General features: G+C 42.9%; 1 protein-coding gene across 1 annotated transcript in view; it reads left to right on the top strand.

Annotated features, from left to right (window-relative positions):
• The first annotated feature begins 17,591 nt into the window (after window positions 1-17,591).
• XYLT2 (xylosyltransferase 2) overlaps window positions 17,592-27,270 on the top strand; it is a 135,938-nt gene continuing 126,259 nt past the window's right edge. Inside the window, exon 1 of the mRNA XM_069200079.1 lies at window positions 17,592-17,779. Within this exon, the coding sequence (XP_069056180.1) occupies window positions 17,648-17,779 (132 nt within the window). The 5' untranslated portion in view covers window positions 17,592-17,647. The remainder of the gene's footprint in view (window positions 17,780-27,270) is intronic.

Below are 27,270 nucleotides of genomic sequence, written 5' to 3'. Positions count from 1 at the left end.
GCAATTGAAATGATTCAAAGTTCCTAATGTACTTACCTGCAATACCTTTCAAACACGATATTACATGTTACATTTGAACCTGTGGTTCTTAAAATAAACTAAGAAAAGATATTTTTCTATAACAAAACCTATTGACTGGATTTGTCTCTGAGTGTGGGTACCTCATTTATTGTCTATGTGTATGTACAACAAATGCTTAACACTACTCCTTGGATAAGCCTACTGCTCGACCACACTACCACAAAATAGAGCATTAGTATTATCTCTTTTTACCACTATTTTACCTCTAAGGGGAACCCTTGGACTCTGTGCATGCTATTCCTCACTTTGAAATAGCACATACAGAGCCAACTTCCTACACTTAACATTTAGGGTGTCACACTGAAGTATAAAAAAGTGATGGATGGAATGCTTGAATTAATCTCAGCCACAGGCAATTACTCAGGCCACAACCCAATCCACTGTTGTTTTGCACACCATGCCACCTCAGTTTGGACCCAGCCATATGCTCATTCTGCCACAGGATTCAAGCTACAACCTACTGATGAGCTCCAGCTAGAGCAAAACTGGTCTGGGGTTGCTTGTGCTCCCTTCTGGAAGGGGCCTAATCTGGCAGTTCAGGATGGACTTTTCCCATGGGCAGCAGAGTTGGTACTGATCTGCATAAGATGTACCTTTGTCTAGAGTGGTACGGTGGATGAAAAATGATGGCCTGGGATGCAGCCCAGAGCGATTGCCAGTGGCTAAGATTAATTCAAGTGTTCCACCCATCACCTTGTTGTTGTTGCAGTTGATGCCCTAACTGCAATGAACATGCCCAGACATGGGTTCTGTGCGCCCTTTGCCATAGTACCCAAGCTACAACCTACTGACAGGCGCCAACTAGGAGAAACCTGGTCTGGGGTTGCTTGTAGTCCCTTCTGGAGGAAGCCTTGCCTGGCATTTCGGGACAGACTGTTCCCATGAGGGACAGAGTTATACTGATTTGTATAAGGCAGGTCTTAGTCTGAAGTGTTCTAGTGGGCCATCAATGCTCTGAGGCAGGGGTTCCCAACCTTTTGACTCCCGAGGACCCCCACTGAATCACTGTTGAAAGCCAGGGACCCCCAAGCAATTTGTACAATTTAAATTTCAAGAATTAAAATAGTAATTCGCAAAAAATACACAAACAAGAACACACCAAACAAATACTCAAATTACTAAAGATATAATTATTTTATTTTGAAAATATGCACAAAAAATCAAAAGATTTTAATGAAAAGGTCAACACTGCTTCTCAATGGCTAACTTTTCAATGTTTGGTTTTATTTAGGGAAGCAGAATCCTCAGGTCAGATTCTACATTTCCCAAGCCATTTGTTTCTATTTTTACGTACATAGGATCTGAGAAGCCTTTTCACCTATAAATGTGGTGGGGAAAGGAAATAAAACCATAAGGGCCTCTTCTTCTCTCCATAACGTCTCTGTCACATGTAATTAATTTGTTTAATAGCACCTCTCATACCACTGTAGGGTGTCGGAGCGCTTTACAGTGGTCTACAAAGTGTAGGATTCACATGTCATCTATACTGGTAGGCATTTTCTAAGCGTGCTTGGTTTAGAGACGTGCAAACTCAGGATTCAGAACATAACACTGGTTAGCGTTGACTTTAATAATAAGAATGCATGTCTATGCAAGCAAAGATTTTTTTACAAGCATTAGGATAATGAAAGACTGGGTAAAAACACAACTTTCTCATTTCTGCCATGCAGGTTGCATGCAGCTCTTTGACCGCAGTTCATAGTTCACTGTGCTACATTACGATTGTAATTTATGAAATGCAGTGACAAAATAATCTGTCACAAAAGCAGTAACCCACTGTGCTATGCACATAAAATGCTGTTCTTTCCACAATATACGTTCTTTGCAGCAGGCATGTTAACCCTCTGCGCTACCTTAGATGAGTCAAAACTGCCACTAGTCAAACCTCCCATCTCTCTCCTGCAGGAACATTAATCACATGAGTTCTCTTGACGCTTTTATTTTTTGCATGAAAGCTGGTGGATGGATTTGCAGTGCTTTTTAAACTGCTGCATAAATAAAGTAATGAATAGAAAAACACGCTCGTGTTTCTGAGAGGCCCCAGCTGGAGAGGTGTTTCCTGCCAGCTCAGGCCTGCAGACCCCCTGGGAATGTGTCACGGACCCCTGGGGGTCCACGGACCACAGGTTGGGAACCACTGCTCTGAGGCATTTTCACATACCATATTGGACATCAGCTGCTTAGAAGCTCCAGGGGTTCCAAGTCTATGTCAGGATCGGAGGCTCCAATTATGCTTCTCTTTCTCCACTTTAACTTTCTCAGCAGCCAATTAAAAGTGGTCTATGCATGCTTTGCACGTTATATCACTTTCCTTGTGTTGCTCTTATTACCTTTTATTCTAATAACCTCTTTTAAGTGCAGCTTACCCACGCGCTGCCTTGTGGGCTTAAGGGAGCGTTCAATCCTCCCCCCGAGGCGCTTGCCCACCCCATTAAATATCCTTTTATTAGGGAGATAGAGCAATGGGTGTGAGGAAGCATGATACTCGTCTGCGCTGTCCCCTGTTTCTATTGCTTGGGGGCCCTCACGCGCAAGCGTGGATATCCGACTTCTCGCCTGGTCTTTTTCAAGGGCAGCTGAACACGGAAAAACACGTTTTCTGTCTCTGCCCCCACCCTGATGGAAGAACAATCAGGGCTATAATAATAAATTACATAGGCTTTGCCTAGTTGTTTCTCTGGCAGGTCTCCCTCCACGCTTTAAATTTTTCTTCAGCCCTTGGGTTGATTTCTCACCTGCCAAGGGGGAATTACTGGTGGTACCTACATCCCCATTTAAATTTTTTGAATCAAATAACAGCTTATTGAAGCATTAATTTTGTACCTCTCACTTCCTGCTACCTGATACTTCTGTGTCCTTCCTCAACAATTATGGCTGAATATGAGAAGGAAGCAGGGGAAGGTTACTATGATGGCTTTGGGGGTCCTTTGAACAGGACTTGGTCTATGCGCTAGACACTGGGGTATGCCACTCTGTAAACGTAGCCTTGGCCAAGGCTATACAGCATATAAAACAACACTTATATGGCTTTGAGGAGCAACAAGGCTGGATTCCTTCCACTGCACTCCGCACCAGCGAAGAACCCTCAGCTTCCCAAGTCACCCCAGGTCCTAAAGTTGACAGGAACCCTCACATGGCCAACTTTGGAAGGTTTGTGAGGTCACTGGCTAAAGACCACAACTATAGCGCCTCTCCTAAGGCCCCGAAAACGAGCACCCAAGATGATTCGGATTCCTCTTCTTCCACCCAGAGTCCAGGGCAGGGAGATGATACTCTCCCATGCAAACGCAAGAAGAAGATGCACCACTCACAAGAGGCCACACCTCCTCCCAAAGTCCTCAAATACGAACCTGAGGAAATCATTCACCCTAAGTCAATCTTATGGAGCCCTTCGGTCTAGGTGGCAGAATATGTGCAAACCCACATATGCCAATGGTTTGAAAAAGACATCAGATCTTGGCTGAGATCCGGGTGCCCCAGACCAGATTTCCCTGCCAAAGTCACAGAGACCCCAGAAATAGATCCCACTCTGGTTACATATTTGAAGAAATTCTCCAAAGACCCTAAGAAGGGCATTGATTGCGCTTGGCGAGGGAGCCAAGACAAGCTGCTGGCTGTCTCTGGGCCACCGATGAAGATACTAGAGATGGATTTCCACGCCAAAGAATCTGGGGCTCCTATCTACCCTGAGTTCTGGTCAGATGGGTCCAGAGGGCCATGTGCTTCCAGGGAAATGCTAATTTTGCTATCTCCATTTAACAGCGTTGATCTACTCTGATTAAAATGGACCCAAAACTGACTGATCTTGCTACATTGGAATCAGGTCCCTTGGCACAAGGTTTGCTTTTAAGAGCCTCCTTCCTCAAAGAACTGTTAAAATTTGCAACAACCTATGCAAGCCTTGATAAGGCTAGGGGTTACATCAAAAAGGTTCTCCATCTACTTTTTGATAGGGCCGGACACTTCAGAGGGCGAGCCTTTGGCTGCAACTTCCATCAAGACCCCCACACGGGCAATCCCGAGGAGGGTACCATGATTCCTCCTCCACTTTCTACCCCTCCTGCTTTGGGTAGGTCGAAACCGATTCTGGAGAGGGAGATCCAGAGGATCCTAAGCCTTTTACCAGGACACCGGTTCCACAGGTGAGCCTACTTTTAATGTCAGATGTGATTTTGGGGAGTAGAAATGGGTTGTTTCTACACAATTGGCAGAAAATCACTCAGGACACTTGGGTCCTGGACTCGATACAGGGTTACAAGTTGGAATTTTACAGTTCCCCAGTTCAACGTGTTCCCCCTCCTGTGATGTATTTTCATCTCCTCAGAAGTGACAGACCTCCTGCTCAAAGGAGCCATAGATGAATGCCTCCCCGCCCTCAGGGTTTCGTCAGTACATTTTCCTGGTAGAAAAGAAGGGTGGCGGATCCCGTTTGGTCCCGACTTTGAAAGACTTCAATGGGTGGGTCATCTACCATCATTTCAAAATGGAGGGCATCCATTTGTTATGAGACATCCTGTGAGAGGGCTCCAAACAGATTTGAAGGATGCTTATCTGACCATTCCTATTTTGCGGAGTACTTCACAAAAGGGATGTGTCCGATGCAGAGTCTTTTTGGACCGGGGTGTTTGTCTAATAATTTACCTAGACAACATCATCATGGCTCAGAGACCCCAATTATTTCTCACTCACCTGGAATGGAGAATTTCTCTTCTACAAGATCTGGGCTTCATTGTGCACAGTCAGAAGTCAGTTTTGACTCCTTCACAACCGATGGAGTTTTTAGGGTTTTAGGTGGACTCTATCCTGACCCAATTAATTCTTCCCCCTTTGAAGGTCCGCAACATCAAGAAGGAACTGAGATAGATGTTGTGCAAACAGACATTGCCATTGAAATCTGTAGCCCCTGTGGTGGGCCTTTTAACCTCCTCAATAAAACCCATTTTTCCAGATCCCTTTCATTATCGGGCTCTTCAAAGTCTAAATATCTCCCATCTGCAAAAAGGCCTCAGTTATTCAGAACAGATTCCCCTATTGGCAGACTGCAAAGACATAGATGCACTGGTGGCTGGAACATATGGAAGCCTGGAATGACAGAGTGATCTTTGGATCTTCTCCGGAGATCATGATCAAGTCTGATGCCAGGTGTTGGGAGGGTGGGGGGTCTCAGTGCTATCCGATATCCACAGGGGCCGCTGGTCCAAAGTGGAACTGGACCTTCGTATCAATTGCCTTGAGCTCCTGGGGGGCTCCTTAGCAACCAGAGTCTTTCCTCGGACAGGACAGATTGTTGCATCCTCCTTCGGATGGACAACATCTCTGCTGTGGGATATGTCAACAAGCGTGGCGGGATAGCCAAAGATTTCTGGCATTTTTTACTTCAACACCGAATATCCTTTGTAGTAGAATACCTTCCGGGTCGGAACAACACAGTGGCGGATTGCCAGTTTCATCACCTTTACGACTTCAGCGATTGAAGCCTACATCTGAAAGTCTTTCACTGTTTCTAGTGCCTTTCAGGCCCCTTCTCGATAGATCTCTTTGCCTCTCAGCTCAAACGACAGCTGAAAAGATTTTGGCAGGAATAGTATTTTCCCCAGGAGGGGTGGCATTTTCCATCACTTGCCGTACTAAATGTAATTCTAGGTTGGTACCTTACCCTAATTTTTCTGATAATTCTAAACTGTGTGTAATGCAGTGTTTGAAAGCATATGCGGTAAGTACTGCAGAGTTTTGTACCCATATTGGGGGGGGGACCATAGTTAATTGAGATTTTCCTAGGCTTGGTGTCTGAAAGGATAGATTTTATTAAAGACACAGAGGAGAGTATTATGCATTCTTTTCTTACTTTAATAAACAGCAGCCAAGAAAAAGTACAAATCCCAGAAAACCTAGTAGAAAAAAACTACCAGGTTACATCATAATGGAATAACAAATCACACGTCGCGTATGAACATAACGATCTTGACTGAGAGCAACAAGCCCTCTTTTCTTGCGAGAGTCAGTCAGAGAAGGATTCAGAGAGCAAAATAAAGACTATACATAAAGTCAATAGTGCGGATAAGAAATCCTTAAAGGATTCCATCAGGAAAGGAGAAACTGGCAATCAGGAAATTCGGCATGGAGAAATCAGGCAAGGTGAAACTGGCTGTGGATTAACCGGATGCAGCTGAGCTTGTTAAAGGCAGTGGAACTGCAGAAAGAAAGAACAGGGAGGGTTAATGCAACTGCGGTGGGATAATACTCGCCTCCATGTTTTTAATAAAATGTAGCCTTTCAGACAGTAAGGCTAGGAAAATCTCAATTTTATTACAAGACCAGAGGCTCATATTATGCTTGTTTAAACCAAAGATATAACAGAGTCAAATGGATGATCAACTGGTTTACAATAAAAAAGTTCTAAAAGTGCTAACGTTTGACCAATCTGCAGATCTGAGAATATTATGTAAACTAGACCCCGCCCAGAATGCTCGAGAGGCCGCAGCCCCTCTAACTGAATGGACGCCAAAAGAAAGGGTAGAAACGCCAGCCAGGGAAATGAGCCATCTAACCCAACGGGCTAATGTAGGCGCTGGGACAGTCTTTTGGGGTATTGAAAGGAAATAAGCAGTTGGGAAGAGGAGATATTTCTGAGATCTGCAGTTTGAGAAATGTAAGTCTTCAAACAATTACCACTACACAACTTAGGTTGAGAGAGGAAAAAGGGGTAATGTACAAATGATAAATTAGTTTTGGTACACCTACTGATCTGAAAATAAACACTTAAAGAGGAATATCATAAAGAGGAACCATCCAGAGACTTAACGTCAGATACCCATTTGATAGAAACTAAACACAAGAGTCAATATGGCAGACAAATGTATCAGTGATAAATCAGCATTATCTGCCCATGAGATAAATAAGTGAAGTACTGAATTAACATCCCACATAACATCGTGTTTGGGAGCTGGGGGTTGAGCAAAACAAACTCCTTTAATAAGCAACAAACCAACGGGTTTTCACCAATAGGTCTTCCATCCACTCTGATATGTTCTGAAGAGATTGCAGATCTGTAAGTATTAATAGTACGGTAAGCCTTACCTTGGGACGCCAGGGAAGCCAGAAAATTTACCACCAAGGTCACATCTTCTGAAAGGGGATCTGAATCCCTGTTCAAACATCAGCTACACCACACCAACCAGGCTGATTTGTAAACCCTTGCTGTGCCTGGGGCCCAGGACTGTTGGATAAACTGGACAGACACCTCTAAAATTCCTGGGGTTCTCCAGGAAGCCCTGAAATTCTCCAAGCTATGAGATGCAGGGAGCCCTCTAGGACCGTACTGTGAGGAAGAGGATGACCCTTTCTATAGCTTGTTTTGATAGCAGTGACTGCACTTCCTCCTGAACCAAAAAGATTTGATCCTGTAAAAAATGAAGAGGTTGGAGATGATGAGCCTGAAAAGGAACCTGATACAAGTCTATGCAGTAACCCTGAACAGTTTGAATAACCCAAGGATCTGAGGTCAGAGACAGCCAAGCATTTAGACAAATTCCCAATCTGCCTCCTACGGAAGGAGGGCCAGAATTGGAAGTTCTTACCTGCGAGTTGGTCTCCTTTGGTTCTATATCCCCTGCTGCGGGTTCCACGGAAGCATCGGGGATAGAACTGGGGTTCTGGTAGTAATCCTGTTGGAAGCCTTGACTGAAGGAGCCTCTGCCAAGGGATTGTCCTCTTGATGAATAACAGCTGGCAAATCAACCCTTTCCTGTGCCAGCCCTGCTAAAAACAGGCTGGGAAACAAATGTCTTCATTGAAGACTGGGACTTATGGATAGAAACAAAGGTAGATACATATTTGCTCATTTATTTTTTAAAAGAGCCTCTGAAGAGAAGACTATCCACTTTGGAACCTTCTTCCTTGGTTGCCAAAGTAATCAGTTTCGGGTTAATCTTCAAAAGAAGGCTTTTGAGCCATTCCCGGGAGATGTAGGTACTTGCATTACCCAGCATGCAGATTGTATCTGCGCCCAGTTGAAAAGAGCCTCAGGGTCCACTTTTTCCCCTTCCATCCTTGCCTCCTCAGCCAAATTCAATATCCTAGTCAGTGGGCCAACCAGGTCCAAAAGCCTGTCCTGGCAATTAGACCAAGCTCTATTGACCACTTCCTTGGGATCTTTCCCAAATTTGGTGAAAAATAACACGTTGGGTATCAGCCACCTTAAAGGGAAAGAATGGTCGAGGACACTCTGATTTTAATTTATTTCTAGAAGATTTATCTAGAGCATGCCTCAAATAAAAAGACACATAATCAGAGGCATGGTTGGAAGGGAACCACTCTGAAGAATGTGGGTTGTGAATTGACACAGGGTAAAACATGGATTCCCCCAAATGGTCAACGAGGTCATAGGACAATAGATGGGGGTAAACTTCTGAGGGAGAAAAATTCCGCCTTTTCTCCAAAGGCCCATTATCAGAGATGTCATCATTAATATTAGATTGAGATGTGACATCATCTAAAATATCATCCCAATCACTGTCAGTATCTCTTAGATTAACAATGTTAAGGGGGGAGGAAGGTATCCATGAAGGATCCGCCTCTCGGGCAGGAGGCCCAAGTTTAATGAAACACCTTTAGAAGGCACATAGGGTGGTGCTGCATGTTTCATCCCTCTTTTAGAAGGAACATCCTTAGGAGTTTGTGTCATTTTGGATAAGGAAGCTTCTAAATTTATTTAAATATCAAGCATGGATACAGAAACGGCATGCTGAACAGAGTGTTTAATGAAAGATTTTAAATTATCCTTCAAAGATTGAGCCTGTTTGTCCCCCGACATATCAATAACAAAAGAGAAAAAATTACCAGTCAAAAAAGTAACTAAACAGTTTAAATATTTAAAAAAATAACTGTAAACGCTACAAAACTAAGGAAATAGGCTGTCTGTGAATAAACCCCAGACAAACAAGGGTTAAACTAGAGAAAAACCCAGGTGGGAGGGCCAGGTTGAAGCAGGCTGTAAAAGGGGTGTGTTCGGAGTGGGGAACCAGCCGAACCAGGACGCCACCGGCTGGGGAAACCCTCACAAATCACTGAGCAGCTTGTTCCGACACAAGGAGAGTGTCAGAAAAACCCAAAATGCTACCGCAATGTCAGACAGACAGCAGGAGGTCCATTGCAGCTGTCCCAGGAGCGCTGAAGAAAAACAAAGCACCCGGAAACGCTGAAGAGGCCAGAATGCCTCACAAAGAGGAAAAACTAACGTTATCGAACGTTCAAGGAAGTGTGAGACTCGTGACCAGAAAAACAGCAAAAGGAACTTTACCAAAAAAAAAGTGTAAACATGCAAATATCAAGTAAAATAAAACACATTAATATAATAATCGAAAATGGCGAGAGGAATACTTATCTTGACTGCAAAAAGCAAGAAAAGAGGGCTTGTTGATCTCAGTCAAGATAATTATGTCAATACTCGACGTGTGATTGGTTGTTCCATTATGATGTAACCTGGTAGTTTTTTCTCCCAGGTTTTCTGGGATTTGTAGTTTTTCTTGGCTGCTGTTTATTAAATTAAGAAAAGAATGCAAAATATGAGCCTCCGGTCTTGTAATGAAATGTCCTTACAAAAACGTTTTTGCCCAGTCACTTCGGCTACTTTAGCCAGATGAATGTGATGACTTTTGAATGAAGCAGTATTGAGTTTTGATGCTCGTTCTGCAAGGGCTGCCATGGCACTGAAGTCTTTTTCCCTGGGTTCTTGTTTATAAGGCATTTTAAAGGCAGACGATTAGTCGTCTGAATCTACGTTCAAGTCATTTAATTATAAGCCTATTGTTGATATTGCTTCAGTTGTGGTGGCTCAGCTTTAAAAGAAGCATAATTGGAGCCTCTGGTCCTGGCAAAGAATTTTAAAAAAAATAGCATTTGCATCAAGAATTTTTCATTTCTACTAAACACTACCCAATGAGACAGTAGCCCGGCTACCACCTCTAACCCCAAACAAAAGAAGAAGTGCTGGGAGGGGCTATTCTAATAATAATACCCAGATAGGGTAAGTGAGCTAAAAGGTGGCATTTCCTGGTTCGCTGTGTTCTGTTCCTTATAAGCAGACACATTTACTTACATAAGTAATAACTGGGCGAGGAAGAGGCGCATAAAGGTAATGGTAGTAGGCTTTCTTGCATTCATATCATGCTGCAGGGTCAGCTTTAGGACGGTGCGAGAGGTGCTGACCTGGATTGAGGGGAGGGGGGTGCTGACCTCAGGTGGGCGCTGTGTTTAACAGTAACTTATAAACCTTGCGATTTATAAAGCACCTGCTGAAAAGTTCCTTGTGCGTTGAGCCTTCATGAAGCAATTAAAATGTCAAGATACCTCTTGTGATTAATGTTCCTGCTGGGGAAAGAGATGAGAGTTTTGTCCAATGGCAGCTTTGACTCGCCATAAGGTAGCATAGAGAATTAACATACCTGCTGCGAAGAACAGAACCATAATGTAGATTTTCCTAGTAGTTTATGACGGAAAGTCTTAATTTTATTAAAGACACGGAGGCGAGTATTATGCTTCTTTTACTTGCTTTAATTTTCAACAGCAGCAGTCAAGAAAACTACAACTCCCAAAAGGCTTACAACATAGAAGCCAATGGGAGAGAAAAACGTAATAACAAATACACCAATCAGAAACCATGGAAGCTATGCATACACCAAGCTTGACTGCGACCAGCCCTCTTTCTTGATGCGAGAAGGCTAGGAATTACGAGAAAACTGTGGAAAAATGGCAAAGATTACAGCAATTGCTAAAGTCAGAGAACAAAAGTCCTGGATCAATACTAGACAAAACTGTAGCGAAGCAGGTATCCTGTAGGGAGAAGAAGGAGTGCTTCGGAAGGAATCCGACCGACCAGCCGATCTGTTGGTGTTTGGCAAAACCATCTTCTGATCATGTAGAAGTTTGAGCTGGAGTGGAGGTAGCTGCAAGGGAGGGAAGAAACAAGATAAATCAGAAATATCTCCTTGTTGAGGCGGGATAATACTCGCCTCCGTGTCTCTAATAAAATTAAGACTTTCCGTTATAAACTACTAGGAAAATCTACATTTTATGTCAAGAACGGAGGCTCCTATTATGCTATTTTAAAGCATATTAATCACTATTGATGTAGCAGTATGAACTGGTTTACAATAGAATGTCCTAAACACGTTATCGTTGGACCAATCAGCAGATCTCAGAATGTCCTCTAACCTGGATCCAACCCAGAAGGCCTTGGAAGCCATGGCACCTCTAACTGAGTGAGCTCCAAATATGGAGGTATCAATACCCGCAAGGGACATCACCCAACGAACCCATCTGGCAAGAGTTGCAGCAGATACGGGATTGTGTGGTTTTTGGAAAGAAATTAACAGTTGGGAAACAGAGGACTTTCTGAGATCATCTGTACATTCTTCGTAACATTTGAGACATTGTCCCACACAGAGCTTAGGTTGATCTGGAAAATATGGATAAAAGACTGTACGTAAGTTGGTTTTTGTGCGCTTGTTAATGGAAAATAGTACCCCTGTGGGGGCAAACAGTCGGGAAGTAACATCAAGTGCTCTAACATCAGATAATCGCTTAATAGAAACTAAACAAAGTAACATAGTAAGTTTTGCTGAAAGCATTTTCAAAGACAAGTCAGCATTGTCCTGCCAAGACAAAAACAAGTTCAGGACCAAATTGACATCCCATAACTTTGAATATTTAGGTAATGGGGGAATTGAAAATCTTACTCCCTTCAACAGCCGACAAAGTAGAGGGTGTTCACCTACCGGTTTTCCGTTGACATGGGCGTGATGCATGGAAATAGCAGATCTATATAAATTAATTGTCCTGTAAGACTTACCTGCACTAGCTTGCGCCGCCAGAAAGTTGATTACATAATTTAAATCTGCTGAAATGGGATTGAGGTCCCTTCCCATACACCAGCTAGACCAAAGAGACCAGGCGGAAGAATATGCTTTCCTGGTGCCGGGGGCCCAGGCCTTATTGATGAAGTTAGTAGCCTCTTCCAAAATTGGGATGGTAGATGAGTTATTCCTGAAACCTTCCATCCTGAAAGGGTGAGTGTCTTGTTGAATACCAACGGATGGGGATTCCCAAAGGGATCTAGCAAAAGGAAAGGAAAAGAGGGGAGAAGGACAGGAAAGTCGATTGCCAGTTTCAGAAGAGGGGGAAACCAAATTTGAGATTGCCAAAAAAGGTACCACTAGGACCAGAGTTGCTTCCTGATGCCTGACTTGGGCCAGCACTCTGGTGATCATAATAAAAGGATGAAAAGCGTGGTTGGTTGATTGGGACCAATCCTGAAGGAACACATCGGAAGCCAACGCTGAAGGATCTGGACGCCAACTGAAAAAGAGAGGAATTTGTGCGTTGAGGCGGGAGGCAAAGAGGTCTATACTGAAGGGGCCCCACTTGTGTAGGATAGATTGAAATGCTGAGGGGTGAAGTTTCCAATCGCTGTAGTCCCTGAGGAAGCGAGAATGCCAGTCCGCCGTCTGATTGAGGGAACTGGGGAGATATTCCGCTGTGAGCGATATTTCGTTGCTCAAACAATATTCCCACAGGCTTTTTGCCAGGTCTGCTAACGGCTTTGATCTGGTCCCTCCTAGATGATTTATGTATCGGACAGCCGAAACATTGTCCATGCGGAGGAGGATGGTACACTGAACCCTGCCTTTTGCTAGACTCTTTATTGCAAAGGAGCCTGCAAGCATCTCTAAATAGTTGATGTGCAATCTGGACTCCCTTAACGACCATGTACCGCCAGTCGAGATTGGTCCACAGCGGGCGCCCCAGCCCGTCAGGCTTGCATCGGACTCTAACACGAGATCTGGGGCTGATGGAAAGATAGTTCTGCCATTCCAGGCATCTAAATGGTTTATCCACCATTGGAGTTCTAGGCGGGATTCTTGATCCAGAAAGACCATATTTGAATAGGCTAGACCTTTTCTGAGATGACGGATTTTTAATCTTTGAAGAGCCCGATAATGTAAAGGGCCGGGAAATATGGCTTGAATTGAAGAGGACAAGAGGCCTACAATCCTGGCTAGGGATCTTAGAGAGATCTGAGTTTTCCGGAGCGTTCTCAGAATCTCCGATTTGATGGAGTTCACTTTTTGAAGGGGGAGATGAAGGGTGGAGGAAGAAGAATCTATTTTGAACCCCAAAAACTGGATTCTTTGCGAAGGAACCATGCTTGATTTCTCCTTGTTGACTAGAAACCCCAGTTGGGAGAGAAGAGAACAAGTCAATTGTAGATGGGAAAGAAGAGTCTCGCAATTCTGATGTAAGATAAGGATATCGTCGAGATAAATCAGTAACCTGATGCCCAAAGATCTGAGATGCGCCGTTATTGGTTTCATCAGTTTTGTGAAGCACCAGGGTGCTGACAAGAGACCGAACGGAAGGGAAGAAAACTGGTACGTTAGACCGAGCCACTGAAACTGAAAGTACTTGCGGTGATCCCAGTGAATGGGAACCGAAAGGTACGCATCCTGAAGATATAATCGTACCATAAAGTCCAATGAGAGGAGAATATCCCGTAAATGAAGAATTGTTTCCATTTTGAAATGTCGCTAAACGACAAACTGGTTGAAATACTTTAAGTTTATGACTGGCCTGAACTTTGTGTTTTTCTTCTGAACCAGGAATAATGAACTGAGGAAACCTGAGGGATCTGGAGAAGAGATTTGAATGGCGTTTTTGGAAAGGAGAGACTTTACCTCTTCTGAAATAAGAAGAGACATTTCCGTCGAGAAAACTGGTGGAGGGGGAAAATAAACTTGGTGAGGCTGTGAATAAAACTCTATTTGGTATCCCTGAATAGTATTCAGAACCCATGGATTGGTGGTTAAAGAGCGCCATTTTTTAATGAAAAAATTGAGTCTGCCCCCTATTGGAGGAGGGCCAGAGGTAAGGCTTACCTTGGGTCTTGTTGGATCTGAATCCGCGTTGTCCACGGCCCCTGTATCCTCTGCCTCTCTGAGGGTAGAACTGGGGCTTGTAGGATTGATATCCATAGTTCGAATATGAGAATGAGGAGCCTCTGAATCCTTGTGGATGAATGAATCGGCCGGTAGAGCGGCTCCTGCCTGTACCGGCCCTGGCAAAAACCCGTTGATTAAACACTTTTTTGATGTTCTGCTGGGCCTTGTCGATAGAGGAAAAAGTTGCGACAAACTTTCCCAAGTCCTTAATAAACGAGTCACCAAAGGGACGACCCTCAGCTTTCAAGCCAGGATCCATGGACGCTAGATTAGACAACTTAGGATCTAATTTAAGTAACAATCCCTTCCTTCTTTTGTGGGTAATGGCAGCATTGGCGTTGCCCAACAAACAGAATGCTCTCTGAGTCCAGAGGGAGCGTTCTGAAGGATCGATGTCCACATTGTCTGATTTGGCTGATTCTGCCAGATCCAAAATACGAGCTAGAGGACCCACCAGATTATGGAGCTTGTCCTGGCAATCCGACCAGGCCTTATCTACCCCTTTCCGGGGGTCCTTGCTAAATTTAGAAAAGAAAGTCAAAAGTGATTCATCAATCACTGGGGTAGTAGTGATGTTGGAAGAGAGAGAGGGTCTGGGGCATTCTAACCTTAACTTAGCTCTCGTTTGCTTGTCCAGGGGAAGCCTTAACCTGGAAGCTATATATTGACCCACATGACCCGCAGGAGACCACTCTGTGGAGTTAGGGTGGTGGAGGTAGGAGGGATCGAACATGGGATTACCCTCTGAATCTAGAATGTTTTTTGCGGAAAAAGGGTTAGAAGTTTCTAATTTAGGCTTTTTCGGGGAAGAAACTTGCGAGAGCGAGCCCCATACATCAGAATCATCGTCATCATCCTCCATGTCACCGATATCATCATCGGTATCCGAAATATGTGTAATTATAACTTGTTTTGGCGCTGAAAGAATGTTTTTTACTTTGGACTTATGTTTTCCAGAAACTTTATTAGCATTCCCCTCCTGAGCAGGAGGCCTGGGAGGCATTTCATCCTCAGTCAAGGGTGAAGAATCTTCACCAATCAAAGCGCCATCTTTTTGTATTGACAAATCCTTATTTTTTCTCTTTCTGCTATCCCCCGCAGATTGGGCCAAAAAGGATTTGAGAACCATATTTTGTACTGAACTTTCAATGTTCTTTGACATTTTGTTCATAGTGGCTGACACAGCCTTGGTCACAGCCTCGTTAATAAAGGCTCCAATTTCATTAGTATTGGCTAATTCATAAAAAGGGTCTTGCCCTTCCAAGATATAGAGTAATAGGGAACAAGGGAAAAGAAAAAACCTGGTTGGAAGGGGTTAAAAATATATACAAGGCTGAAGGAGAGGATAAACACGCCCTAAGAGGCGTGGCCTGGCATACAACAGCGAGGGGAGGAAACAGGGAACTCTTCACCTCTTAAGGCGAGGTCCGGAGAGGAAAACGGTGGGCCGGCACACCAAGAGAAAGAAAAACGGCCGTCCGGAGGTAAGCGCTGAGCTTGAATTGAGCTTCACCGTTCAACGGACGCGTCTTCAGTGAAGCGCGCCCGTTAGAACGTTCGAGGCGAAGAGGCTGCCTCAGATGCGCGCGAGCGCGCTAAACCAAAAACGGGTCCCGAAACACAAATAAAACACCTAGCGCTGACAGGAAAGCGATAATGACGCGCCGGTATACTTGTAAACAATGCAAATACTGAAATGTTGTCAAACAAACATAATAAACATGCACCGTAAATACAAATATATATAAGCTAAAAAGAATGTGACTTATCTTGACTGCGAGCAGCAAGAAAGAGGGCTGGTCGCAGTCAAGCTTGGTGTATGCATAGCTTCCATGGTTTCTGATTGGTGTATTTGTTATTACGTTTTTCTCTCCCATTGGATTCTATGTTGTAAGCCTTTTGTGAGTTGTAGTTTTCTTGACTGCTGCTGCTGAAAATTAAAGCAAGTAAGAGAAGCATAATAGGAGCCTCCGTTCTTGACATAAAATGTATATGGATAGCTGAGTGAATTAGTAAAGCCAGCCTTTATGAATGTATGTGAAAGGGGGGCTATGGTGAGATGATGGGTATATTTGCCAGGTGGTAGTGAGGGACCCCCAGGAGGTGTGTATGGTGGAGAGGGGGCGCCCAAAAAGACTGTCGCACAGGGCGCCACCAGCGCTAAAGTCGGCCCTGTCACGCTGCATGTTGTTCTGTCACAGCCCAGACCCGTTTTTCCCTCAACACAATCTAGAAGAATACAGTGCAGCAGGCTCTGCATTAAGGTCATGCTTTTTTTAATTGAAAATACTGCAAACGTTCCCTTTCAGTGAAAAACAATATTTTGTTTTTTTTAAAAAGAGACCACTAGGTCAGCAGTTAAGTATAGGTCCGAATCCTGCTTTGTTTCGCAGATGGATACTTAACATGCACACGTTAATTCAGTACCAAATTGCAAGGCACCAGTAAGAATGAGGCGTTACCCAGGTGGCAGTAAGCGCCTAGGACAAGCACCCCTCTAACCTCCACTAGAACATACAGTTGACTCGCAATACACACGTAAAGGATCCTGTGCGCGGCTTCTCTCACGCAACTTTACATTGGGCACCTGACCAGTTACACCTGTCGGATTTCATATTTTAACCCTACCTACCGACCCACCCGTGTCCGAGCATTTACACACACTCCCACGACAAACAACCGTCTCCCCTAGGCCAGTTCGGCTCACCAAACACAAGAGCACCATGGCAACAAACTACTAAGTCCCGCCTCTAAATTGTAGCTGCGATTCTATAGGTTAACAAATAACTAGAAATCCCCGACGCTTCAAATCGTCACGATTTCTAGTCTGACTTAGTAACCGCTGTTTTCTATGTGAAAGCCGACCAGCTGCACAAAAAAGAAGGAAAAAAGTCCTTTCTGGGACACAAACGAAGCGACGGGACAACGCTTCTAATAGTTCGAGCAGAAGACCAAAACTAGTACATTTTTGAGCGTTAAAGAGAAAATTTGGAGGGGAAGCGGCGAGAAACTGAAAACATACATTGTGCATTTCCCAAGTTGCTAACCATTGTTTCTTAAATATTCTGAAATTCACTGACGCTAGCTAGTTTATCGGAAGTTTTAACAGATTAAAATTGTTTTTGAACATATAATGTAGTTAGCGCATATTTAAAGATTTAAGAAAAAGTATATCCTCGGCAATAAGAGATTATTCCTAGCAGCCCAAGAGTTGCTGCCGGCGAATAGCCCTCGGAGCAGCTATGGCGGCCATCTTGAGGAGGCTTTTGCTCAGATTCAGATACTTGAATAAGCAACTTTTTCAGAGTTCTGTCTTTGCGCATTGCACGGATGGTCCGCGCTTAGTAATATACACGAACTCATTTGGAGTCTTAGGTGGTGCTCCTTTGTTTGGAAAGACCCACTCCTTCTTGTGAACTCCACCGTTCCATGGAGCTCACAAACGCACACTAGTGGTCTTAACGGTGATCGACAGCCCTGCAGTAAGCCGATGTGCATATAGCCCGTCATTTATGTCCGTGACAACCGTAGCACCAGTACGTGCGCGCACCCTAAAGCAGCAACGTTTGGAGATGGCGGGTCGGGCACGGGTGCAGTCGCTCCTTCGCCGGTACCGGCTACTACTGTTCACCGCGCTGTTGATCCTTTTGCTGCAAGCGCTTCTGGGGTGGAGCTTCCAGAGTCTGGAGGAAGGGGGTGAGGAGGTGAGATCAGGAGTGCAGTGGGTGCATCGAGAATGTGGATTAGAGGATCTAGGGAAGGGCTGGTGTTGTTTGGGCAACGATAGCTACGTTTGCAAGTGATGGCTGAAATAATGACTGATTTTTCTAGTTAATGTGCTGGAGATGACCTCGTAAATCGGGCACTCGGAATGGAAGTCATATTTGAGGTTGTATGTCGACCCACATGTAATTGATCACAAAATGGAATTGCACGAGTCGTGTCACAGACATTGCAATTGTATATAGCGCTTACTACCGATGGCGAGGCATTAAAACGCTTTTCTGCTAATTGCACGCTACCCCGGATCCCAAATGTGGATTAGTAGAGGAAAAGATACATTGTGATTGGGAGTGGTAGACAGGCATGGGGAGAAAAGGAGAAAATATATTTTTTTTGATGTATTTTTACATAATGTGGATGTTACCCAAAAGAATTAGATCAGTGGCCTCCAACCTTTTGACTTCTGTGGACTCCCACTTTATCATTCCTGGAACCCGGGGACCCCCACTGAATCATTGGAATCTGGTGCCCCCCCCCCCCCCCCCCCACTGAGTCATTACTGAAAGCTGGGGGCCCTAATCTGTTAATATTATTAAATTTTCTAAGCAGTCAGAGACCCCCTGAGGTGACTTAGCGGACCCCCAGTGGTCCCCGGACCACAGGTTGGGAACCACTGTGCTAGAGCGTTGTACAATAGAAATAGACCATTACACAAGGCACAAGATTAAATTGTCCGAGAACTTTGCCACATTTAAATAAGCCAAACACGTTAAAGAGTATGGTTTAAATTGCAGAAATCAAAAAAATGAGAAACAGGATGTCGACTGGTGCCAAGTACAAGGTGGCTTCCAGTAAATCCAGGTAGAGAAGTAAGCCTCAAGGTACTGCTTAGTGTGGATATTAAAACCGATAGGCTGAAAACTGGGACGAGGTTACTTCAAGTGCCTTTGAAAGAGAAGGGCTTTAAGCTCCGACTTAAAGATAAACTTCAAAGTGGTGGTATGTAGGTTCGGAGTTAAGGAGTCCCATACTCTAGTACAGAGGTCTTCAAACTGGGGGGTGGGCCCCCCTAGGGGGGCCTCAAGTGATCCCAGGGGGGGCCCCGGACTCTGGCCAAAATAAATATTATACCGATAACAGGCCTTTATTTTAAGCAGAAGCATGTTATTGCAGTTTTAAAAAGGTAACAGTACTTAACTGCAATGTTTAAATAGGTTTAGACATATTTAAACATTGTCATGTTTATAGAATAATTGTGAAAAATTCTGAGGGGGGCCCAATGATTTTTGTTTTTCAACTGGGGGGGGGGCGCGGCATTAAAAGTTTGGAGACCTCTGCTCTAGTACATCGTAATAATTGTGTCAAAAGTGGTTCCTTTTTAAAGATTGAACCTTTTAGCAGCAGTCCTTTAGCTTTCTGTGATGGCTTAGTGACCCCAACTAAGTTAAGTTTGTCAGCTGGGTACCATGGAGTGAGTGTATCTAGGTCTTTGTGAGTAGTACAAGCTGCCTTACATGTAACCCCGGTTTGATTGAGCAGCCAGTGAAGTAAAAACAGTATCTGTGGAATGTTGAATTCCTTTTGGTCACATAGACAAAACATTTGGATCACGTAAGACTGATTTAGTGGGAGTGGAAGGACCAGTCGAAAGAGTTAGAGTAGTCTATTCTGGTTAGCACCAGTGATTGAGCAAGATTTTTGAGACCTTGTTCTGGAATGTAGCAGCAGATTCAGCATAGTTGAATGCATATTATGGCCATGGTGTTGATTTGTGATTTTAAGTTCACCCTTTTATCTAGGGTGGCTCTTGTGGATTTTGCCTTGTCAACCGTAGCGGGTTTACTGTTAAAGGTGTCAAGTGTGTTGATTTAGGATTGTATCAGAAGTGGTGATTTCTATGAGGAAATGAGAAGGAAGTCAGTTTTGGAAGGGTTTGGTTTTAAATGATGAGAAGTCTTCTAGTCTTGAACTTTGTTTAATGTGTAGGCAAGATGTCTTTTGGAGAGGATAGCTTTAAGTACAGTTGGATGTCATCAGCATACTCGAAAGATACATTAGGAGTAACAAAATGACCAAGCTATCCCAACAATCCTTAGATCCTACTGTCTAATTGCACATTCACAATCTGAATAAGTCTATTGGGAGTGTCTGTGGTAAAAAATGAATTCCACAGATTTGTTTAGAAAACAAAAAACAAATTCCCAGGCCTCGAAAAAAATCATAAAAATGTTATTAGACCTGCAGGTCGAGTAACTTGAATAATCTACTCAACCATAACTGCAATGTACATGACCCATAAACGGGTCTCAAATTTTGTGATCCTAGTCAAATATTTTAGTTTACAGAGTTGCCTTTTTCTTCATTGTTGTGTATGAGTGCACCTTCAAATATGTGAGCTCAGCATTTCTGCAGTACAAAAAACATCTTTGTTTGATTAAATTGACTAAATGTTTGCTCCATGTATCAAAAGAATCAAGCCCGTACATAGGGAACACATAATCCATTACTTGCCTCTTAGTTTACTAATAGCATTGCCACCAGGGCAGGAGTGTTTCTCACTTTGTTTGAATACTCACTTCAAACATATTACTAAAGCATGGTGTGATTGCACACTGTCATTTACAGACAGACCATTTTCTAGAAATATCCCAAAAACTTCCTGCTAACTTGCAGCTTTACTGATAACACTATATAATATATCTGTAAAACTCAGGTTTCAGAAAACATATTTATCCTTTATACATAACCAAGTAAAGTGTTCTGATTTGTTTTCATCCTACAAAAATATTTTTTTCATATCACCGATTTACAAACAATGGGCTTTCACAACTACTGAAATATATTTTGGAAATGTTTGTACAGTTGACTTTGCTATTTGAATGTTGTGTGTTAGGAAACACCTGACAAAATCTTGGAACTCTGCATTGAAAATTAATTGTAAGACAAACTGACTTTGGACCTCTGCCTCTGAACACAAAGCAAATGTGACAAGAAGAAGATTTAAAGGCTTCTTTATTGCTCCTCCTATTTCTGAGTGAACAGAACACCTGTTTTTTGTCAACTGTAGATCCTAAAAATGTCCTGACCTGATAAATTGCGACTCGCCATAGCAAGTGGTCTAGTGGATTTTTCTAGGCCTGATTCCAGGACATCTGTTATGTGCCCACGCTTTAGTTTGGTGACAGCAGTTTACCTGTGTTTCCAAGACAAAACTCAGCAGCTGCTTGAGTGCGGAGTTGTAACAGGCATGCATAGTAAATTAATTTGGCCAATTTTGGTATAACTGTACCAGCCAACTGAGATTCCACTACTGTGCTGTTGAGTATTGATGCAGCGTTGAAGTAGAACATTAACTGTAATGGCATTGTAACTCGTGCATACAACTTAAAATATACCTGAATACTTTAACAAGGTCATTGACTGGGTCTGTCTTGTTTATTCTAGATATGTATCTGTGGAACACGTTTACCAGTGCAGAAGTGCTTAGCTCTGTCGACTGATAAAGGATATTTATTGTTACCCAACTTAATAATACTCATTTTATTGACCTCAGGAAGATGAAAGGCTCAGTAGACCCACCACTATCTAAATTTGCACATCCTGGATTGGATACATTAGTCAACTGGGCCATCAACAGAGCAAGAGAATTGCTGTCTTTTTTTTTTTTTTTCTCCTCCTCAGTCCCTTCTTTCTTCATAATCTTCACCATGTAAATTAAAAAATGGCGGTAATCCTCATCCAAATCGAGTGACATACTTAATTATTAGGTTTCTGCTCGTCATGACCATGCTTCTGGTGCGTGGTGGGCTCCTGTTGGAGCTCTGGGGCAAGGTTATAGTGCCCTTAAATGGTTCAAGTCACACTTGTGTCAGAGTTTGGACTTTAACTCCTTAAAATTCTGTAGAAATTCCGACACCTCTTCCAGTCAGGTTGATCTCTAGGACTAGAGTTAAATTGGGATGAGGATGCTTATATTGTTTTCTTAACTTTATTTCTACCTCTTTTACATAGTTTAAAGAAAGAGTACAGGTTATATTATATACCTTTATGGTATTTTCCACATGTTTTTGCTGTATCCAGTTAAATTGTGCGTCATGGGCATTCACAAGAAGAGGTCCCTGTATTCATGTATGGCAATGTCTAGATGGCTAAGTGTGATCTGAAGGGGTGGGTTTGAAGTTCTTTCAGATTGTCAGTAGAATATGATTGTGCCATTTTCTGCCTGGGAACTGAGTCTGCATTTTTGGAGTTTATCAGTAGGATGTCTGTTTCAGTGTCTTTCTCCTGATTTTGGGGATCTCCAGTAGGAGGATAAACTTTCCACTAGTATTTTGTTTTCTCCCAAGGTGCACAGCTTGTTTATGATCTAGTTGGTGATGCAGAGATGTAGTAGTTTATGGGTTGTTCACGCCATTTGAAAGTAATTTCTTCCCCACTTGGAAACACAAAGGGTTTTTTGCTGAATTTATATTTTTATGACTTTAACATGGAAGACTCGCACAGAGAATTGTTTAGAGGGAAGTCAGAGTGGATTTCGGGAGATCTGAGAGTAGGGGTTTACTTCATTACATTGAGAGAGAGCTGGCATCTGCAATGGTGTAGTGAATTTGTTATGAGGACTTTAGGCTTGTTACATAGTTTCACCAGTTTTGTGATGGAGGATGGCACCTTTTGTGAGATATTGCTCAATAGTGAAATCCAGCAATTAGCATAAGGGACCAGTTTGTGAGTGATAGCAAGGTGTGAAAAAGAAGCATTATTTGGACTGTAATGGTGTTCTCGTGCAGTAGAGCAGGAGGAATCTCATTTTTGACAAATATAGTTTCAAGGAAAAATACCTCTTCTAATTCTGCTGGTATCAGAGGAAAGATTTTAGGGTTGTATTATCAGATGTGTTAGATTCTTAAAGATAGTTATGTTATTGGCGTATGTGAACCTTTTTTCCAGGAGCATCTGACCAAGTGTTTCCATGTAGAGACTGAGTAATATGAGAAAATACTAGAGCCCTGAAGGACTCTGCATTTTAGAGGAAGAGCATGATATCCAAAAGAGCATAATATAACAAATTGTGATCTGGAAGAAGGAAAATATACAAGTCAGTTCAGAACTTAACCTTCGTCCTCTTTCTGTTGGATAAAATTGAGAGTAGCATCTCATGGTCACTGGTGCTATGTGCAGCAGTCTAGTCTCCTAGTATTAGGAGGCAAGGTTCACTGTTGTCAATTGTGTGGTGAAATTCATTCATTATTAATAGGTTCACTGGGTATAGCATTTTTTTTTGTTGGAACCCTGATTGGAATGGTTTCAAGAGGTTGGTTTTGGAGATTTTACCATGTTAGCCTTTATGCTAGTCTATTTAACTGACTGCAGGGCAATTTTATTCCCATAAGGGGTCCCTCAGAAACCGCTCAATGTTTTCTATGGGCCCAGGATACCTCTATCCTGAACCAATATGTGATTTTTCTTTTTATTTATAATTTCTGCCCGAGTCCAGCCGAGAAACAAAATGGCGGCTGCACCTTTCCTTTCACTTTGTGGTCAGCCAATCAGGGCCTTGCTTTTGGATCTGCAAAATATACACATTCCTAGATATGTATATTTGTTTTCTTTTGTTAACTCAGAAACTACTGAACAGATTTACATCAAATTAAGAAAAAGGTCTCTTTCTGGAACAAGATCCAGGTTTCTGCCAAATTTAGTGTAATTCTGTTTGGACTGTAGCAGTGTCTAAAAATTGCAAAATCCTGATAGACATTGCATGAAGGAAAACTATATTGGGACCCCGCCCTTTTTTTACTCTGCCCCTGCTTGACGAATCGCCTCAAAACTTTCCACACATAACCTTAAGTGAGTGGCAAGCTAGTTTTGAAAATTTTGTTAAGATTTGTCAAACGATGCCAAAGATATTAATTAGTTGGTCCTAACTATAACTACCTACTGGCTATTGCCAGTAGATAATGTGTGTGTATATATGTACATATTTAGATAATTTATATTTTTGCCTTGGGGTTCAGGGTCATATTATGGAGTGCTCAAGCTTTGCTCTTTTTTTTGTCTTTTTCAGGGGGGTCTCCAGCCTTGTTCAATAAACACTATTCTACACTACTAATATTATGAGTTACATTAGTGTCCACCATTTGCAAGATTAATAGCAGTGATCACCGGCCTACGGTTGCCAGCTGTAATGTATGAAGCATTTTCAATTAGGAATGCCTCTACTTGGGTAAAAGATAATAGCCATAGCTACACTGCACCAGCATCAAGATAATGTTAGTAATGTTGCTTAATTTATTACTCAAATGTCAGCTTAAATATATTTTAGTAAATAATTTTTCCTCTAAACATCAATAAATGATTTCTGAAAATGCATACGTTTTCCTCACAAATGCATGCTTTTAGATTTTGGGATACATATCTTTAATTCGATAGGCACAGCTGCACAAGAGCTATCAGCTTGCACCAGTTGTGATACTTGGTTGCTCCCTCATTAAATTTAGCATCAATGTGACTAAGTGTTTGCCCTCTGTAACCTAGATAAAGACATGTCTCAATAAGGTGCCACATTAGGTATGCAGCCAAGTCAGGGTCTCCAAAGTCTAAGCTCTTTTAGGACAAAGAATACTTCCTTTGAAACATTTGGATTACTATTATTTGATGCCGTTCTCTTCTCTCTTCCTTTCCATTCGTATGCACAGAAAAATACAGAATAAGTGTCACAGTGCATTAATATTCTAGTATAGATCTAATCGGAACAGTACAAGACAGCTGCCTTATAACACCTCTGCAATGCATGCTACAGCTTTTTGGCTACATCCATCCCACTCTCCCAAAGAGCCCATTTCATCTATCTCTATGGTCCTTTCACTGGTGAACCTCTCCACCCTGTTCCTTAACACTGAGACACAGCCTACATGGTCTGGTGTCTTCCTAACCTTACCACTCTGGCTCTAGCTTCCTTCTTGATCAACACTGTGTCCCTTACTTGATTGCTGTACATCATCGGTATCCGTACCCTGTGATTGCCTAACCCTACCTAGGCTCAATCACTGGTAGAGTCCTAGGCCTTTGTTGAATACCGCATTGTATTATGACTGCAACCATTGTGCAGACGAGGGGAAGTATGGAGCTCTTATTGCAGCCATGTGGAGCTTGTGATTTTATATGGTTCTGGTGCACAGTTGTCTAGTTTAGTAACATAGGAGCAGTGCTTAATTTGTTAAAAGAAGGCAAGTCCCAGGGCCCCTGTCCGGAGGCTGCTCCAGCTTGCACTACCCATTGCCCATTCAAGAGCAGCCAGTGACGTACCTGCACAACTAATAACTATAACACTAGTACAAGTGTGAAAATTCAGAATATTGGAGGCCCATAAAGCAATAAGAATGGCTTAGGCAGAAGGTGTTAATTGGTTTTAATGTATACTGACTCAATAAACAACTTTTATGCTTATCTCTAAAATTCACAAACAGCGCCACTCTGTGGTAGCTGTCATAAGCGCTGCTGCTGACAATTAAGTGCCAATGCAGGGCCCAGGAAACCACAGGCTCAAATTAAGCACTGCATAGGAGTATCTTTTTCTGTTGTTCCACACCTATGTTTACATTTTCAGATGGATACTTCTACCTGCAGATTCCTCACTTGTAGAATAAGTGCATGCGTCAGACTGGATCCTGAAACTTCAAAGCTTTCAGGTTTCCAGTAGTGGCTGCTGGCCTTGTTTACACACTGAAAGTGACGACGGATGATATCACTGAAGCCGTCTAGTGACTTTGACACAGCGACAGCAGTCCCCTTTGTTCCACGACTTCAATGTGGATCCGTATCTCACTCTCTCCTGAGAGTCGTGAGTTCTCATCACAGAAAATAATGCTTCTGTTCAGTACAATGTCTAATCAAAAACATTCTGTTTTGAAGCCATGCAGGGAATGTGAGAGGCAGTTGTCCATTACTGACCCTTATTCCTTCTGCTTTTGATGTTTAGGATCAGACCATGACCCTCAATGTGCGACTTCTGTCTCAGCATGCACCCGAAGGCCATCAAAAAGTGGGATGCCATTTTATTCATGTCCCAGGTCCACAATGACAGGCTCAGCTGTCATCACTCAAGGCCGTACTCCAGGTCACTGCCCTCTCATACATTAGGAATTGGAAAGCTCACAAAACACCAAAAAAAAAACACAGGAAAGGTAAGTCACCTAGATGGCCTCTGTCTCCACAGGATCTTCATCCTCAGACCTAGGGTTGGTGTCTTGGAGCCTGCAGAACCTTCTCTGAGAGGTCCAGTGCCAGTACCTCTACAGGACCAGAGCCTGAAGCCATCACAATATCCTCTAGCACTGCCTCCGGGGCTCCTGATTCCACTGGTGAAGGCTCTGGTTTACCCAGCATTCCTAGCACCTGATCTGTCCTACTCAAAATTCTTGGTGCCAGGCTCGGACTCAGCTGTGTTCCTTAATGCAATGTACAACACCTTTGCTAGCACCATCTGGCACGTCCTATCAACATCTTTGCCTAAAGGCATTGAGCCTGTGGTTTTGGGCACACCACCAAGAGATCTGATTAACAGCCAATCACCTAGCAAGGTCTCTGAATGTCAGAGGTGACTGCCTGAACCAGTGTTTTCTTGCCAATCACATGTTGCCTCTCCTGTCATAGATAGTCCATGACATCATTGCCTAGTTGGGAGTTTCTCAAATGGACTTGTTCCCCTCCTTCGAAAAATCTCAGTGCTGACAGTTCTGTGCCCTTCAGTATCTGTTGAGGGGAGCATTGTAGGATGTCGTTCGCCCCCCTTCTTAAAAAAAGCTGTCATTACAACTGGATCTTCTCTACCCCTGTCAGTGGGGAGGGAACGTAGTGCTGCACCCCAATCTCGAAGGCCTGCACCTTCATACCTGGAGATTGAGCGGAGATATTTAGACTAATTTCTGCAGAGGTGGTGAATATAATTCTGTCAACTTGTTGCCCCTCCACAAAACCTATTTGTGGGAGATGGAACAGTTTTGTTTGATGGTGCGCAGGCAACAACATAGACACTTTTCTGGCTCATTTGTCCTGGGTAATGCAGTTCACACTTGCTTCTTATTAGGGCTAGGTGAGAAGAATACTGAAAGTTTATAATGTCCAACATAAATTCAACATCTCATTTGAATGTAATGGTAGGGTCTTCCAGATTATCTGAAATCAGTAAATACAGGTCAAAGCGCTAAATAGAACTTTCCCATTAATATAAAGCTGACCTCCTTGGACGTTTAATGGGGTTTGCATTGTGAGATCAATTTAATTCCTTAAAGACTCCCTGTTTAATTACTTCAGTAGCTTTCTTTTGTTTTGTGTTTTATATACAAAAGTCTGCTGCTTGTGTTTTTGCAGAAGTTTGCTGTATGAGACTTCATATTTTGTTACTTTTAAATACATTTTATTAAACTTGTTGAATAGTGTATGGTGTTTTTTTGGCAAGGTGGTGGAGTGCTGT

Source organism: Pleurodeles waltl, chromosome 7 (genome assembly GCF_031143425.1).
Source record: "Pleurodeles waltl isolate 20211129_DDA chromosome 7, aPleWal1.hap1.20221129, whole genome shotgun sequence".
Classification (NCBI taxonomy): domain Eukaryota; kingdom Metazoa; phylum Chordata; class Amphibia; order Caudata; family Salamandridae; genus Pleurodeles; species Pleurodeles waltl.
Note: the sequence above shows the minus strand (reverse complement) of the source record. Positions and strands in the feature narration are given on the sequence as shown.